The sequence below is a fragment of the Cervus elaphus genome, chromosome 5 (assembly GCF_910594005.1).
Source record: "Cervus elaphus chromosome 5, mCerEla1.1, whole genome shotgun sequence".
In the NCBI taxonomy this organism is placed as follows: Eukaryota; Metazoa; Chordata; class Mammalia; order Artiodactyla; family Cervidae; genus Cervus; species Cervus elaphus.
In genome coordinates this window covers 102,905,805-102,924,607 of record NC_057819.1, presented here as the reverse complement: position 1 = coordinate 102,924,607, position 18,803 = coordinate 102,905,805, and the positions used below count along the sequence as shown (strand labels likewise).

Below are 18,803 nucleotides of genomic sequence, written 5' to 3'. Positions count from 1 at the left end.
CATGCTCTATGGTATAGGGTAATAAGTGGCCTTAGTTCAAAACTACACAGCTTTGAAGCCAGGTCTGCCTGACCTGAGATCCTGGAATTTCAACCACTACTTTCCAAGTCACCACAGGAATGGGTGAGGTGGCTTCTCTGCTGTATTTCAATTCTACAAGTGCCATTTTGAAAGCTAATCTGGATGATGACTGTTTCTTCAAATCAGAAGGACAACAGAGGGCTGGAAGGAATATAGCTAACTTTTACAGGTCAGCAATCTAGTTATTCATCTCTAGTAAGTTCTCCTCCCTATATACCTCAGGGATCATTCTAAATATTTACTATTCTTTTCAAATTTCCATCACTCCCTTGTTATTATTAGCCAATGCTCCAAGCTTCTTTATGGAAAAATGGAGACCACTGAGATCAGAACCTCTTGACAACTTCAAATCCTATAACTTAAAATTCATCGATGCCTTGTCTGCCCTCACTGATTTCTATCCTGTCTTACAAGAAAAGGAGTCCTTTAATTGTACATCATTACAGACAGAATGGGCTTCCCTGGTAGCTCTGATAATAAAGAATCTTCCTGCAATGAGGAAAACTTGGGTTTTCCCCTGGAGAAGGGAATGGCTACCCACTCCAGTATTCTTGCCTGGAGAAATCCATGGACAGAGGAGCCTGGTGGGCTACAGTCCATGGGGTCACAGAGTCAAGACACAACTGAGCAACTAACACTTTCACTCTAGACAGAATGATGCTCAGATTCACCTGCATGGCATGACGATCTGGTCATAACAAGAGGTGAAAGGCTGACAATTAATGATCTAAGTAGCCATGTCAAGAAGATAGAACAAGAACAAACTCACCCCGATCCTAGAGTAAGTAGGAAGAAAGAGATTATAAAGAGAAGAGCAAATGTTAATAAATTTGTATACTAAAATGTATCAAATAGAGATAACCAATAAAATCAAACACATAATATTGACATACTTCTCTTTTTCGTTTCTTTTGAAAAGACTAGCACAATTAGCCCTACTCTCTAGCAGGGCTAATTGAAGATAAAAAGAGAAAAACAGAGAAGGTACACATAATCAATAGCCAGAACAAAAAAACAGAGCACATGTCAGATAAAACAGATACTTAAAAGACAACAACAAGATACTATAAACAATTTTATGCTAATAAATTAGAAGCTGATGACACTGACATCTGACCACAACTGATGCAAAAAGAAGTAGAAAATGTGAGTTGCCTAATATGTATTTAAAAAATGGAATTTATAATGGAAAATCTTTCACAAAAAAACTCCAGATGGTTTCATCATTAAATTCTTCTGACATTTAAGGAAGGCACAATACAGTGTCTTAAAAAATCTTCCTGAGAGTAGAAACAGAGGAAACAATTCTCAATGCATTTTATGAGGACTTCATAACCTTAGAACACTGGAAGAAAGAAAAATGATAGGAAAATCATATTAATATAGATGCAAACATTATAGAGAAAAAAATAATGAATGGAATCCAGAAAATAAAGTAAGTTCACCATGTTAACAACTAAGTTGGGTTGACTACTCAAAAACAATCAATGTAATTTATCCCATTTCCAGAAAAAAAGGAGAAAAAAATAGATACAATGATTTCAACAGATATAGAAAAATCATTTAAGTTTTAACATATATTCATGATAAAAAACTCTTAGTAAACTATAAACTGAAAGAAATTTTCTTAAACTGGTAAAGAGCATCCATGAAAATCTATAGTAAGCATCACACTTAACAGCCAACTATTGTAAAGCTTTTCCCTAAAAATTAGGAATGCTGCGAAAGGCCACTCTCCCAATGTCTCTTCCTTGTGGTGGCAGGTAAGAAAAAGCAATGGGAAGGTTTAAGGGTCAGAAGGAAAGAAATTGTTACTATGATTCATTTTACCAATGGCATGATTGTGTATATAGGTGCAAACATAATACTGAACAAAGGTACACAAGCATATTTACCATACAATTTGCATTTATATAAAGTCCCAAAATATGCTGAAATAACGTATGGGGCTAGAAGTTCAGACAGTATTTTAGCTCTGAGAGGAGGAGAAAAGAGTGAGTGGAGGACTTCCCTGGTGGCCCAGTGGTTAAGAATCCATCTGCCAAAGCAGGAGACCCAGGTTCTGTCTCTGGTCTGGGAAGATCCCACATGCCATGGGTCAACTAAAGTAGTTTGCTGCCAACTACTGACCCCACGCTCTAGAGTTCAAGAGCCACAACTCCTGAAGCCTGCACAACTTGGAGCTCATGAACTGCAACAAGAGAAGTCACCACCATGAGAAGTCCCTGCACCACAACTAGAGGAAGCCTGCATGCGGCAACAAAGACCCAATGCAGCCAAATAAACAGGTAAGTACAATTAAAAGAAAAGCTCCATTTTTTTTTTAAGGGTGAACAGAAGAAAGAAAAACGAGGGGTTTCAGGGATGCTGGGAATGTACTTCTTTTTTTTTTTTTTAATGTATTTATTGGGAAAGTAGTTCTTGACTTGAGTTACAGTTATGTAGCTGTGATGACTTTGTGACAATTAACTGAGCTGTGTGTTCATGACTTTGGTGCTTTTCGACTTGGATGTGAGACTTTAAAAAAGAAATCTCATTAGGTCCCTTTGGCCCCTCCCACACATACATCTCGGCCCCTGTCGGCTTCCTGAATCTCCTGGGTACCAGCCCCGTGTGAGGTGTGGACAGTGGAGAAGGAGGCCCGCCACCAGAGCTGACTCTGGGAGAGAGGAGAGCCGTCAGCTGAAGTTTACAAGCCCCGTTACAGCCAGATGCTCAGGCTGACTGACAATTAAGGGCTGAGTCGATGAGAGCGTGTCAAGGACAAACTTTGCACCAACTCAGACAGTTTTGTGTAGCACTGAGATGGGAATGCTTAATGATTTCTGCTCAGAGCACGATCAAGTTCTGTCCTGACGTCCGGATCCTGGACAGAGTGAGTGAAGCGCAGAGAAGGGCTGAATGATGGAACCTTGGATCAAGCTGGATGGAGGAAAACGGCGTGTTCTCCAGACAGCGTCTGTCTCCTTGGGGGCATTCAACCCCCTTACAGCTCTCCTGTCAGGCCTTTAGGCAAGCAGGCTGGGAAAGGGGCAGGAGGGGGAGGCTGTAGCCAAGCTATGGGCTCAAAACTCCTTTCTGGAGGAGAAGGGTGAGGGGTTGCATGGATGGACGGAGGCAGGTTCTCCAGTGGGGGTGCACTTCCCACATTTGGGGCTGGGAGCTGACAGAGGGCAGGCTGCAGAGGTCGGGCTCGGACATAGAGCCCGGGGGTCGCTACTCAGGCTGGCTGAGTCTGGAAAAGAAACAGACTTAGCCCCACACCATACCTCTCCTCCTAGCTCCTCCCTGACTAGGGAGGACCTAACACAGGCTGAACTGGGACCCTCCTTCCTCAGGGCACCTTGGCAGCCTGAATCCCCACACAAGAGAGCTGCCCCCCCCCACTCATCTGGGATACGAGGCTTCTGCTTGGCAGTTATGCGAACATACTCGAGCTACTGACTTGCCTGTGACACAGTTTTGTCATTTCCAAATTGGAAGCGATCAGTGTTGCACCTGAAGTGGTTGTCTTGAGGATTCAATCATTAGCTAACAGATGCAGAGGGCATAGGACTGGCTCAATAAATGCCAGCTTTATTACAGACTGAAGTTGGACCTTTTACAAAGATCCTCTCTGATCTCAAAGTTCCCTCCCCAGTCTTGTGGCTTGGCGACATCTCTGAGGCCTGTTCCCACCTACTTGTTATTCCACCAACACCGTGTGTACCTTTCTACCTCCCCGAGCATTCACGCTGTCATCTATGAGCTGGCAACTTCTCTCAGCCTTTATTAAATTGGGATAATAATGTGCATCCCAAAGGGCTGTAGTGAGTATGAATTTCAGGTCGCACAGGTGACAAGGCGCTGTCCATGCAGGAGCCGGCCCAGTGCATTGTGTGAGGGAGACCTGATGCTTCTTCTCCCTTTCATTCTGCCTCTACAAGCAAGGGGAATTTGATCTAACGACTTAACTCCTTTTTGTTCACTTGGAAAATGCAGACGGTGACACCTGTGTCTCATTCCGCTTCAGTGAGATTTAAGAGATGGCTTGTGTGATTAAGAAAAAAAAAAAAAAGGTGCCTGCCCTGGTAGTCCAGTGGTTAAGAATCCACCTGCCAAAGCAGAAGACACAAGTTCAATCCTTGGTCCAGGAAGAGCCCCCGTGCTGTGGGGCAACTAAGCGCGTGTGCCACAAGTACTGAGGCTCTGCTCCAGCGCCTGTGCTCAGCAACAGGAGAAGCCCCCGCCACGAGAAGCCCGTGCGCCACAATTAGACAGCAGCCCCTGCCTGCCGCCACTAGAGAAAGCCCAAGTGCAGTCACAAAGACCCAGAGCAGCCAAAAATAAATACATAAATAAATAACACTTTTAAAAAGTCTTTCTCAATTAATACTTGATAAATGGGAGAGGAGGGTGGAGATGCACAGACATTGCCATTGTCCAGGTCTGAGGGCCACGGAACTGGGTCCTTCTTGTTGCCTTAACTGTTTTAGGCTGTTTCATTAAGAGGATGGATGAGGACAGAATGGCATGGTGGAAGGGGGACCTGGAGACCTAGGTTCTATTCCAGTTCCTTCTCTGGCTGGCTGTGTGCTCTTAGGCAAATCAGTGTAAGCTCTGTGGGTCTGTTTCCTCATTTATAAGTTGATAAGTGAATGTTTGGAGGCACGTGACCCAGAAGCACCATCCTGGGTCAGCTCACACGTGCTCTCAGAGACTTGGCCTGGCTATGGGGCTCAGTGGTCCACCCTCTGGGTGAGCCTTTTGGGAACGCTGCTCTCAGATCACCGAACTAATGTTCAGTGGGTTTCTGCTCCTTACGACCATGGAACCCGCAAGCCCTACGGCCTCAATGTCTGGACCTTTGCTAGTCTGAGTTTTCCCAGAGTCCTACCTGCACAGGTAGTGCCCTGAGTGTTGCTGTTGCCCACTCACTAAGTCACGTCCATCTCTTTGCAACCTCATGGACTATAGCCCGCCAGGTTCTCTTGTCCTCCACTATCTCCCAGCGTTTGCTCCAATTCATGTCCATTGAGTTGGTGATGCTATCTAACCATCTCATCCTCTGCCACCCACTTCTCCTTTTGCCTTCAGTCCTTCCCAGCATCAGGGTCTTTTCCAATGAGTTGGCTCTTCACCCTGAGTAATTATCAATGTGCTCCCCATGGAGGGTCAAGCCTTGCTCCCTGGTCAAGTTAACATTTCCCTACAGGTGTGGCCTCTGCTTGGTATAAAAGGCACTTTCCCTCAAAAATGGCTCAGAGCCGTCCTGGAGAGGGGTCCCTCTGAGAAGTAGTTTCTGCAGATTCTCCTCCAGGATGGGAGGGTTATGGACCCATGATGTGAGGATGGGTTACCTGAGCAAGGGGAAGAAGGGGCCGGGTTTGCTGTGCTGCCCTCTGGAGGTTTTGATAGTGAGGGGCCAAGCAATTGAAAGCACCAGGCAGACACAGGCCATCCCTAGTTAGAAGAGCATCACTATCCTGAAATGGTTTTGACCTGGGAAAGAACCCAGAGTTTTAAGGACTGAGGCATCCCACAGGCTGGAGGATGGTGTCTTAGGAGTAGTACCACATGGCCTCTATAGGAGGCAGAGCCCTCCTGCATGGTTTGGGGGACGTTCTCTTGCATCTCAAGAAAGATGGGTGGACCAACAGGGCCTGCAAAATATTTTTATCTTTCTTCTGTGCCACTCTTTTTCCTAGGCTGAATAAGATAACATTATCTTTGAAATGCTGAGCCATATTCAGCTTGAAGGAACCAACTCAAAAAATGCATTCGGTTTACTGAGAAGTAATTCAATTGACTAACAGAATTTTATATTTTACAGATTTGTGGCTGTGCTGGATGTTGGTCACTGCAAGGGCTTTTTCTTTAGTTGCAGAGAGTAGAGGCTACTCTCTAGTAGAGGTGCTTGGGCTTCTCACTGCGGTGACTTCTCTTGTTTTGGAGCACAGGCTCTAGGGCACTCAGCCTTCAGTAGCTGTGGCACCTGGGCTAAATAGTTGTGGTGCATGGACTTAGCTGCTCTGAGGCATGTGGGATCTTCCCGGACCAGGGATCGATGTGTCTCCTGCATTGGCAAGTGGATTCTTTACCACTGAGTCACCAGGGAAGCCAGAGAACTCTGTTCTGTTGAATAGACCCACACAGATCCCATGGTACTCTGTTTACTTATATGTTCATCACCCCATAAGGACCCTGCCTTCGTCGAAGACTTTGGCCAAGGATGGAGGGAACAGGGTCATTGTCAAGCCTCCGAAGGTGTCTCGGAAAGGTCGGACTCACCTGGAAAATGTTGGCGAAGTCCCTGAGGTTGAAGATGTAGTGGAATTTGATCGCTGTGGGAAGGAACGTGGTGGCGATTTTCTGGTGGAAGGTGAGGGCCAGCTGGAGCAGCTGGGGGACGCTCTTGTGCAGCGCTGCCGGAAAGTTCCCCAGCCTGAGGTGCTGAGTCAGGATGGCGCTATAGATGGAGGACAGGGCGTCTGCTCCCGGGAAGGAGAGGGTGAACACGCTGAAGTGACGCTGCTCGGGAAAATGAGAGCCACAGGGAGGAGGCCACGAGTTACCCTCCGTCGTCACAGAACAGAAAACATTTCTTCTGGATTTGGGTACAGTGGTCAAGAATTCTTAGAAGGGCTTTGAATTCTACATTCTGGCCACACTTCTCACATTAAACCCAAACTTAGTTGAGCCTAGAATGAATGAAGGGCTTTGGACCTCTGGTCAAAGACGTCAGTGTGGCGTGGCAGGAAGAGAAGGGAACGTGGACTCTGGGTCCAAATCTGAACGTGATACTGATAATGCACGTGACCTCGGGAGGGTCATTCACCTCTCTGAAGTTCTCTTATTCCGAAGGCCAGGCTGAATTAGACTAACCTGATGAATCCATCTGGCTCGAAAGTCTTCTTTAAAAAGTGGTACAAGTGAACTTATTTACAAAACAGAAATAAGAGTCACAGATGGAGAAAATAAACTCAGGGTTACCAAGGGGGGAACGGGAGGGAGGTATAAACTGGAAGATTGGGCTTGATACACACACACTCCAAATATAAACAGATAATAAGGACCTACTGTACAGCACAGGGAAATCTACTCACACTCTGTAATGACCTATATGGGAAGAAAATTTAAAACAGAGTGGGGGTATGTGTGTGTGCGTGTGCGTGTGTGTGTGTGTGTGTGTAAAATTGATCCACTTTGCTGCCCAGCAGGAACCAACACAACACTGCAAATCAACTATGCTCCAATGGAAGTTAATTATAAAAAAAAAGAAAAAAAAACCTTCAGGGGGTCTGGGTTGAGGTGTTTTTTGGTCTCCCTGGAAACGCGAGTCCACATCCTGTATGATTCACCATGTCAAGAGGCTGGGTGGGTGGAGAGCCAATTATCCCGCAGAGACGAGTGACACCAGCCTGGAAGGCGGTGTTTAGGACCCCGAGGTCACAGATCCCCCACCCCTACCTGAAGCCGGGGGTTGATGGTGAAGCTGCCCGCGGCGGGGTTCATACAGGAAACATACTGGACGTTCACGACCTCCTTCAGGGACAGTTTGTTTCGATCATACCTGGAGCAGTCAGAAGCCACAGGTGAGAGATGAGTGAGAGCTCAGGCAGGAAAGCGTGCTGTGAGGGTGAGCTGGGGTGTGCCCAATCACCCATGTGTTTGAGAGGTAAAAAAAGACTAGACCCACCGGTAGACAAAAGATAAAAGAGCTGAGGACAAATTCCTAAGGGATACCATGTCTATGGAAGGAGAGCAGAAAGAAGAGACCACAGAGATGGTCAAAGATGTAGGAGGAAATCAAGGGTGTGTGGTATGCAGAAAGCCAGGATTTCCAGAAGGACAGAGCAGTCAACCACATCAAGCGTGTACGGAAAATAAGAAAGATGGTGACCCAATGGGGACTGTTGGACGTCATAATAAAGATACAGTTCTTTGAGTAAGAACAGTAAAGTGGAGGAAACAGAAACCCAATCATTGTGGCTGGAGGAGTGAGTGGGAGATGAGGAATTGGAAACTGCGGAGAGAATCTGGTAACACAGAGGGAGACAGAGCAGTAGTCAGAAAATGATATTTTTGAACACAGATAGCTTAGTTGGTAAAGAATCTGCCTGCAAAGCAAGAGACCCCAGTTCAAGTTCTGGGCTGGGAAGATCCTCTGGAGAAGGGATAGGCTACCCACTCCAGTATTCTTGGGCTTCCCTGGTGGCTCAGCTGGTAAAGAATCCACCTGCAATGAGGGAGACCTGGGTTTGATCCCTGGGTTGGGAAGATCCCCTGGAGAAGGGAAAGGCTACCACTCCAGTACTCCGGCCTTGAGAATCCCATGAACTATATGGTCCACGGGGCCGCAAAGAGTTGGACAGGACTGAGCGACTTTCACTTCACTAGGTAAATTCATGCAAGTTTAAATATTGATGTGAAGGAACTGAGGAGGGACTAACAGGTGAAGTGAGATTTCAGAGGTGGAAAGAGTGGACGCAAAGATGCTGGTGGGTGGTTAAAGCCTCAGGGAAGATGCGGTGGGGGGAGGCACAGGAGGGCAGGTAAGTTGTATAGACGTGGAAGCTAGAGACGGAGGTAGTGGGTGTGGTCATCAGCGGAGGCTGGGTGGCAAGCTTGGAGAGAGAGGAGAAGCATGGAGTGGCTATTTCTGGGAGCAGAAAGGTGACCATATGAAGGCAATGCAGTAGAATTTCCAGGAAGGTCTTACTGGATTCAGTGTGAGGTAGGATGGTAAGCCAGAGTTGCCTCAAATCGCTGACTTGTTTTTTTTTTTCCTTTCTGGTAAGAAAATGGCAAAAAGGTTTAGACCTTTTGCCATTAAAAATGATACACTTACAGGAGATAACAATGGAGCCTGTGAGATGCTCTGAGAGACAAAGGCTGACATAGAGAACAGACTTGTGGACACAGTGGTGAAGGAGAGGGTGGGGCAAATTGAGAGAGCAGGATGGAAACATACCCGTTGCCACGTATAAAATTGATAGCCAGCGGGAATTCGCTGTGTGACGCAGGGAGCTCAAGTCAGATGCTCTGTGACAACCTAGACGGGTACGATGGGGTGGGAGGTGGGAGGGAGGTTCAAGATGAAGGAGACGTATGTATATCTATGGCTGATTCATGTTGATGCATGGCAGAAACCAACACAATATGGTAAAGCAATTATCCTCCAATTAAAAAGAACTTTTTAAAATATTAATTAACGGATTTAAGGCACATGTTAGGTGTTCTCATCAAAGGCCTTGCTCAGTGCTAAAGAACCACAGCGGGAGGTGGGGTGTGGGTGGGGCGGTGGGGTCGTCCTGGTTAATCATGCTTTGGAAGCTTGAAGAAGGTGACTTTAGAGATGAGTGGTGAAGAAAGGATAGGCATTTTCCCTTAAATAAGAGATCAGTAGCTTCTCTGACCAGCGCCTTCTCTGGTGCCAGAGCTGAGCTCAGACCTGCAGCTCCAGCAGGACAAACCGGCCTTGGACCTGTCCCCCGCCCGGCCGAGTCCCTCCATCTGCTCGCTTACCAGTGGCCGTAGTCCAGGTGCTGCCTGATGACTGTGTGAGGCTGCACAGTCCCATAGGCATCCACCTCGGGCATGTTCATGTCGTCAATGAAATAGATGAGCTTCTTGTTGCCTGGGGGACCGTAGTTCCTGCCGGCTTTCTTTTCCAGAGGCTTCTCCAGGACAGCTGAGGAGAGAGCCAGTTAGTGAGGGAAGGAGGGTCGAAGCTCAGAGGCCAGTTCTAAGACAGTCCAGTGTCAAGCACGGGCCACGGTGCAGCATGCACGCGAGAGCTGCTCCCAGGGGCAGGCAGCTCCACGGGACCAGAGGGGAGGCAGGTGATGACCAGGCAGGGGTGGCAACAGCAGCGCCCAGGCCTTGGCCATCTGACTGTGTGCGGTGTTAGGTTTGCACAGACATTTATGGTCTCACTGAAGCCTTAAAACAGTGCTGCAAGATTAGAACCATCACCCCTTTCACAAATGACGGAACTGAGACTCAGAAGAATGAATTAACTTGTCTAAGGTAGTGCCAGGGTACAGATCCAAATCAGTTAAACTTCAAAACCCATGTTCCTTCTACATCACTTGAGGTCCACGATTTTCTTTGCAGACTAAAAACAGAAGTCCCAAGGCCTAGTACTCTACCCTCAAGGAAATCTGCAAACAACCAGATCCTAGGTGGACTTCCCAGGTGGCACCTGTGTGGCCTCCCCTGGAAGAGGGCATGCAATTCACTCCAGTATTCTTGCCTGGGAAACCCCATGGACTGAGGAGCCTGGCGGGCTACAGTCCATAGGGTCACAAAGAGTTGGACACGACGGAAGTGACTTAGGGCACGCGCGCACACACACACACACACACACACACACACACACACCTTCTCTACCTACGACAGAAGAGGAGACGAAGGATGTGGTTCCCCATCTCAGAACTGGAAGGAGGCCCCTTCCACCCCTGGACTGTAAAAGAGGAAATACTGGATATTTTGTCAACAGTGTTCTCAGAGTGCCCCGCCACCCCCGGGTTTTCCCTGAGGGAGAGAAGAAACAACAGCCCCAGAGAATTTCCCAGAAGCCCCTAGTATCATGAATGCCCCGCCCCCCTGCCTTGGGGTAGCGGAGCATCTCGGTGCCTTTCTGGAAACTAAGTACAGACTCTGTCCCGGAGCTGCTTCTTCAATTATCCAGCCGGAGGGAAGGAATCAAAGAGTACATTTTCCCAGCCTGACAGAACTTGTTTAGAGCAAATCTAAGTAACAGGGTATATATATATATTTTTTTTTTTTCAACAAACCAATTAGATATTTATGTACTGCAAGAACCAATACTATTACAGCTAGAGGCTCTAAGAACCATCTCATCCCTTTTCTTGAAAAACAAGTTTGTAAACAAGGAGGAAGTGTCAACAGACATATGAAGGTGACAGATAGAAAGACATGTTCCTTTAAGAAGCTTGAATATTCTAATTTTCTGGTCCTGAGTTAAATTAAGTGTTCCAAATAGGAATTAAATTTAAATTTAATTAGCATGCAATTAACATATACTATCGACCAATTAATCACCCAACACCTTCCTACCCCCCTTAAGACATAACAACTATATACAAGATCTGTCAAAATGAAATATAATTAATGGGCTGCCAAGGACACGCTTCTGTGAACAGTCCTTCTAATAGGAAATTCTCTCCTTAGGAAGACTTGTTTCTCCTCCTCCTGAGGCAATGATATTCAAATCAACTCCTGGAATTAAGCAGACCCTGTAATTTGGGTTGATTAAGCTTTTTATGCTACTTCAGGACTGTTGAGGAGAAAAGCATGTCAGTTAGCAAGAAGTGGACTTGGAATACACCAGATTATCTCAAAAGGATGATTAAGAAAAGAGAGGCCTCCCCAGGAGAGGCACACACACTGGATCCCTTCTTGGCTGACCTCTGCTCCAAGTCTTATCTAGAATGAAACAGTAGTGAGTTCTGCTTCCAGGAAGAACTGGAAGAACAAAAGTGGAAGACACCTGCTCCTTGGAAGGAAAGCTATGACAAACCTAGACAGTGTATTCAAAAGCAGAAACATCACTTTTCTTACAAAGGTCAGTATAGTCGAAGCTATGATTTTTCCAGTATTATATGGATGAGAGAGCTGGACCATAAAGAGGGCTGAGTGCCGAAGAATTGATGCTTTTGAACTGTGATGCTGGAGAATACTCTTGAGAGTCCTTAGGACTGCAAGGAGAGTAAACCAATCAATCCTAAAGGAAATCAACCCTGAATATTCATTGGAAGGACTGATGCTGAAGCTGAAGTTCAATCCTTTGGCCACCTGATAGAAAGATCTGACTCACAGAAAAGACCCTGATGCTGGGAAAGATTGAAGGCAGGAGGAGAAGGGGGCGACAGAGGATGAGATGGTTGGATGGTATCACTGACTCAATGGACATGAGTTTGAGCAAGCTCCAGGAGATGGTGAAGGACAGGGAAGCCTGGCGTGCTGCAGTCCATGGGGTCGCAAAGAGTCAGACACAACTGAGTGGGTGAACAGCAACACTGCTGCCATCCTCGTCCACTGACTCTCACACCTGGTGTCCGTGACATTCTCCCAAGTGATCTTCCTGCTTTTGCCCTTAGATTCCTGTGCTGTGTTCTCAAGACAGCAGGCAGAGGTATCCTTGGAAGATGTAAAATCAGACTGTGCCAGTCCCATGCTTAAAACCCCCAGTGGCGCCCCATCTCACTTGGAGCAAAAGCCTGTCTGGTTACCAGGGTAAACCTCCCGTGTTGGCTTTTCTCTCCCACGGCTCCTGCCTTCACTCCCTCTGCTCCAACCATCCTGTTTCCGACTCACGAGTCACCCATGGCCATGGCGTCTTTGCTCTGGCTGCTTCTTCTGTCTGCAGTCTTTTCTCCTAAATGCCAGAAGTTTGCCCCCTCACTTACATCAGGCATTTACTTACTCAAATGCCGTCTTCTTAAGAAGCCCTTCCCTGGCACTTGAGCGCAAATTAAAGCCCCCCCCCCCCACCTCCTATCCCTGGCCTTAGCTTGGTTTTCCTCCATTAACACTTATTACCACTTAATATCCTGTATATCTTACTTACTCGTCTTATTTATTATTTCAGTCCCTCCGTATTATAAACTCCAAAAGGCCAGGAATCTTTCTCTGTTTTCCTCATTGTCATAACCCCAGCACCTAGGATATTATTTATCACAAAGGAAGGTATTCAAAAACTGATTAAAGAATGAATGAATACATGGCTTAATATGATAACAAACTCCATGAAGAGGCAAAGAAAGGTTTCTCATACTCCCTTTGTAACTAAGGAAACAGAGGCTGACACGGGCTAAATGCAGTGCTGGAATTAGAACCCAGGGCTCTTGATATTGACCCCAATGCTTCTTTCGCATGGCTGGGGAAGAGAGACCTTGTGAGCCCTTCTCACTCATCCCAGGATTCCTCCAGGCTCTGAGCACCAGAGCCCTGCAGTCATTCATTTGCTGGGCATCACTAGGGACCTGGGTCTGTGTGGAGGACGTGACATGCACCATATCACTGAGCCTTCAGAGCAACCCTAGCATGCATTATCATCACCTTTAAAAACATCTCTCAACAAAAGAGAAAACTGAGCTTTAGGGAAATAAAGGGACTTTATTCAAAGTCATCCAGCTCCTGAGGACAAAGTCAGGATTCTAACCCAGGTCTGCCTGACTATGGCAACTATGTACCCACCACAGCACACTGCTTCTGAAACGTTACTACTATGACCTGGCTCCTGTCCTTCAGAAATCCCTGCTTTAGTTAACTGCGCTGCCTGACCATGTTTTTTTTGACAGAGATCGTTAATAATTAATCATGTCTTCACTTTGCATTGACCTGATTTGTATTTCTGTGTTTGAACTCTTTTTCCTTAGTATTATCCAAATTTTCACATGTTAAGACATTTTAGTTATATTGTAAGGGCTCTTCATTTGTTCTTTAAAAAAATAACATGTTTTGCATGATTATAAAATAATACATACTCATTATATAAAGATTGGAAAGCATAGAGAATCATAATGATGAAAATGAAAATTGCCCATAATTCTATCACCTAGCAGTAAGCATAACTTTCAATATTTTGGTCTATTTCACTCTAGTGTATTTGCTCTGTTAGATTTTTTTCCTTTACAAAATAGGAATTATACTGTATATTCTGCCTGTGTATGTTATTTTTCATTTCATGTATTATAAACCATTTTATATGATAATACCTAACCTACTATAACATGATTTTTAATTGCTGCATTGCATTCCATAATTTGGAGGTGCTAAAATTTATGGGATGGTTTCCCTATAGTCTTAAACGTGTTGTTTTCAATTTCTTTATGTTTTGAATCCCCATTCGAAGTAGAGCATCTTGCCTACTAGATGGTAAGTCTTTGATGATTTAATTCTGTGTCATCTCCTTTTGGACTTCCCTGGTGGCTCAGCTGGTAAAGAATTCACTTGCAATGTGGGAGATCCTGGTTTGATTCCTGGGTCGGGAAGATCCCCTGGAGAAGGGCTAGGCTACCCATTTCAGTAGCCTATCCATTCTTGTGCTTCCCTGGGGGCTCAGACATTAAAGAATCTGCCTGCCATGCAGGAGACCTGGGTTCGACCCCTGGTTTGGAAAGATCCCCTGGAGAAGGGCATGGCAACCCACTCCAGTATTCATGCTTGGAGAATCCCCATGGACAGAGGAGCCTGGCAGGCTACAATCCATGGGATTGCAAAGAGTCGGACATGACTGAGCCACTAAGCACCTCACAGCATCTCCTTTTTGGAAGATATTCAGGCAAGTGCTGAAAGCTGTCCATCTGATAATGTAATGCTCCTTTGAGGTCGAGAGTTTGATCAGATCTTTCAAGGTCTCGTCCAGCTTTAAACTTTCAATGAACAGGTGATGGGTTTGTTTTACACAAGGACTCAGACACCTGAGCTCCCATCTAATTAGTGTAATTACGCACTCAAATATTTGTTGAGCTAATACTTCAAGTCGCAGTTGGATGTCAGGAGAATTCAGCACTGTGACGAGCATTGCTTTGGCTCACTCCCATCGCACTGCAAATATAAGCCCATCGATGCCGTGACCCAGTTCTTTATTCCTCTTTTTCCCTTTCTAAACTGTCCTGTCGATGGGTCATTGCAAATTCCTTTAGTTCTTAAAAATCACTTATATTTCCAAAATGAATGAGGAAAGACTTAAGCTATTTCAATAGACATAAAACAGACTAATTGAAAAAGACTAAAAGAGATTCCAAACTATATAGTAGAAGAAACTTATTTGAGCCACTAATCATGGTGATATAGTTACTGTAATGAAATAAGAATGGTCACACTGTCCTTTATGAACTGGCTCTTTGAAAGCTTAAAACTCAATCTGTGTTTAATTACAGTAGCCATGCCATCCCAGATCACTGATACAAACCCACCTCTACTTTTGTAGGAAAACTAATTTTAGGCACTCAATTCTAAAAGGCATGTATCCTGGAAACTTATAAAAGGTGTATCGAGCTGCAAAATGGGCATAGTCTTCAACCTAGATTTTTATAGGAGATATTTTTTAAAAATTTAAATTATTTTTGATCATCCTAACCTTCAACAACACCCAAGAGTGGATCATTAGATGATAACTCAGTGAAGGGAAAGGAAGCAATGGCCCTGGGTCTGTGGTGTTTAGAGCAGCTAGAGGGACACAGATCCGCCTCCTCAGCTAAGATGCCAGGGTTATTAACTGCGATTGGTACAGCTGCTGGCAAGCGGTCAGGCTAAGTCTGAGGGTTTCATTGAACAAGTGAAGGACCTCTTTTACTTACTGTCAAAGGCAGAGACACTCATGTGCTCCAGATACTAGACAAGTGGAAGGAAAATTGGCATTCTCTAATGGAAATGTAGATGCACGACTTATCAAAGTGGATGGACACAGTAGCTCAATGAAATAAGACAGCTTGGCTATTAAGTCACTATGCAACTTTGAGGGAAGTCACTTAAGACCTCTAAGCCTCATTTTCTCATTCTGTAAAAATAGACTGTCATCAGATCCGTGATGGACATCATTTCCATCTTCCTTCTCCTTAGTTATGTTCCAGCTAGACTGGCCATGTGACACAATTTTGAACAGACACATAAATCAGTGGGATTCCTGGAGAGCTATCATTTCCTGACAAGGGCAATAACTCTCCCCTTTATCTTTTTTTTTTTTTTCCATTTGGAATGAGGATGTGATGGCTGGAGCAGCAGAGACTCTGCTACCCTGAGGAAGCATCTAAGAGAATAATAGATATATAGCGTCAATAGCATTGAACCATTGATGTAGCATTAGCAACTACCTACCTCAAGACTTCTTGTTGCATGAAAAAAATCTCTGTGTCATTATCTGATTTTCTGCTTGTCATTGTTCAGTTGCTCAGTCGTGTTTGCAACCACATGGATTGCAGCACACAGGTGGCCAAAGAATTGGAGCTTCAGCCTCAGCATCAGTCCTTTCAATGAGTATTCAGGGTTGATTTCCTTTAGGATTGACTGATTTGATCTCCTGGCAGCCCAAGAGACTCTCAAGAGTCTTCCCTAGCACAAGATGAAACCATCAATTCTTGGGCACTCAGCCTTCTTTATGGGCCAACTCTCATATCCACATGACTACTGGAAAAAGCATAGTTTTGACTATATGGACCATTGTAGGCAGACTGATGTTTCTTTTTAATACGCTGTCTGCTGCTTGCGGTCAAAAGCATTACTAATAATACAGGGGCTTGCCATAGTAAAAACTTCAAGTAAAGCATGTGCTATCCACACTGATAAGCAATGTGAATGCCTTGAAACACAAGCCCAGTTTGCATTTGAAGGAGTTTTGAATCTGTTTAGAAAAGTACTCAATGGAGACCCCAGAACTGGAAGCAATAAGAGAGGAAAGATGCAGGGAATATCAAGCAGCTGCTTTCTCTATAAAAGAACATCTGATTTGAGAAAAATGGCATCCGATGGACTAGCAGGATGAGTGAGCTGTAAAACACTCCTCTGGAGACCTCAGTGAATTGACCTGCTGGGTGAAGTTATTGCCCATTTGTAAGCTGGAACATTTTTTCCAAAAACGTTATTTTTGTTTTAGCATAGCTTATGCTAAACGTCTTTTTTCAACCAAAAGGGGTTTACTCATGCTCCTTTTGTTTTGGCAGTTGGGGCTCAGGGATTTTTGTATAATATTGATAACTTAAATTTGAGAAGGATTGTAATGTTGTTAGAATAACAGCTTCCATTTACTGAGCATCTATTGTACGCTAGGAATCATTCTGAGTGTTTTACATATTTTGTCTTGCTATTCAGGAATGAAAAGAATAAACCGTTGTACCCTCAACAACATGAGTAAACCTCAAAATCAAGCTGAGTGAAAGGAGCTAGACCAAAAAAAAAGAGGGCTATTGTATGACGATTCCATTATATAAAATTCTAGAAATTGCAAACTAACCTGCAGTGACAGAAACAGATCAGTGGTGGCCTTAGACACAGAGGACGGCTGGGGGGTGTTGGGAGGGAGGGAGGGATTACCAAGGGAGGTGAGGGACTCTCAAGGCAATGCAGTGTACATTATTTCAATCATAGTGATGGTTTCACGGTGGGTAAATATTTAAAAACTTATTGGACTGTGTGCTTTAATGCATACCATGTATTATATGTCAATTATAACCAAAAAAGTATTTTATAAATGGAAAATGTTGAAAAATTATGTTGCATTTTAGTAGGAGAATGGGTAAATGAGCTGTGATTTAGTCACACAAGGGAATTCTATGCAGCAGTGAAAACCAGTGAAGAAGCACTCCACACACATTAAAACAGACAAGGATGAGAAAAGCAAGTTACCAAAGGAAGTTATAATATGATACATATTTAAAATTTAAATACAAACAACAACATCATGTATTCCATGGCTACATACATCTATCAAAAGCGTAACTTGGGAATGATGGCACATCAGCTGTAGTGGTCCTAGTCTGGTTTCCAAGGGCATGATGGGGGAAGGACTTGTGGGTGGTGTGTTAGCTGTACTTAAAATGCTAAGATCCATAGCAAGATGACAGAAATGTTAACATCTGTGAAGTCTGGGTGGTGGGTACATGGGCATCTGTTATACTCTTGTCTGTACTTTTCCGCATACTTGAAATATTTCATAATTTTAAAAAAGTTTAAGTCATTCTCCATCCCCACTCTTAGCATCCAGTTCCCTTTGCCAAGGGCAACTGCTGTTGCTTGCATGTCCCCCCGGAGATATACTTAGGATGTATAAGCATAGATGTGCGAGTGTATGTGTATGCAAAGTTTTATATGTCTCTTTTTAAACAAGACATAATTTGGAGCATACTATACACACTGTTCTGTATCGTGTTTTTCTCACTCGACAAAGATTTTGGAAATGGAGCCAGCTTAATTCACACAGAATGTCCTCATTCTTTGTAATAGCGCTTAGCAGTCTATCCTATGGATAACTGGACTATTTCCTGTCTTTTGCCATCATTACATTCATTACCTTATAAACACTCATTCTGCACATCTGTCTGGGTTTACTGCCTGCCCTTTAAAGCAGACTGTACCACATCACATTCAACGTAATTCCATAGGGTCTTAAACACAAACCTGGGCTTCAGAAAGAGTGATGGAGGGCAAGCCTGGAGGTCCAGTGGTTAAGATTCTGTGCTTACACTGCAGAGGGTGTGGATTTGATCTCTGGTCAGATAATTAAGATCCTGCATGCCACATGGCCAAAAACAGAACAGAGACATGGACTCCTGCTGTGGGCGGGGCAATTCGCTTCTTGTCTGATGTCAGAGCAGCCGCCCTGTGGGTTCCTGCATCTCCTTTTTACATTTTCTATTTCCCCTGGGATAGCAGCTTTTTTGTTCCAACTTTTATAACTGCTAAGCACCCTTCCTCCTGCCATCTTGTTACTTCTGAAATGCTTTCAGCTAAGAAGCCAAATGAACAAACTTGTTTGGACTGTGACTAAAGTGATGGATGGGAATTTTCAAGTAAGGGAATCTGGCATTTTTCAGAATCAAGGATACGATACTCATCTCTTTTTTCTTGGCAATGAATTTTTACTGTCTAGTCAAAGTACTTTTTACATTATAAAATCATTATAATAGGATTCTAGAAAATAATCTTTCTAGACTCAAATAGTGTCGTCAGTAATAAGACTAATATTATCTAATATTTATTTCAATTTCCAAAGA

At 44.4% G+C, this 18,803-nt stretch overlaps 1 protein-coding gene across 1 annotated transcript in view; it reads right to left on the bottom strand.

The window, feature by feature from the left end:
* DNAH9 (dynein axonemal heavy chain 9) overlaps window positions 1-18,803 on the bottom strand; it is a 280,642-nt gene that overhangs the window by 119,515 nt on the left and 142,324 nt on the right. The window contains exons 39-41 of the mRNA XM_043903869.1: window positions 9,589-9,754; window positions 7,531-7,633; window positions 6,352-6,591 (exon numbers count right to left, since the gene is read on the bottom strand). Of these exons, the coding sequence (XP_043759804.1) occupies window positions 6,352-6,591; window positions 7,531-7,633; window positions 9,589-9,754 (509 nt within the window). The remainder of the gene's footprint in view (window positions 1-6,351; window positions 6,592-7,530; window positions 7,634-9,588; window positions 9,755-18,803) is intronic.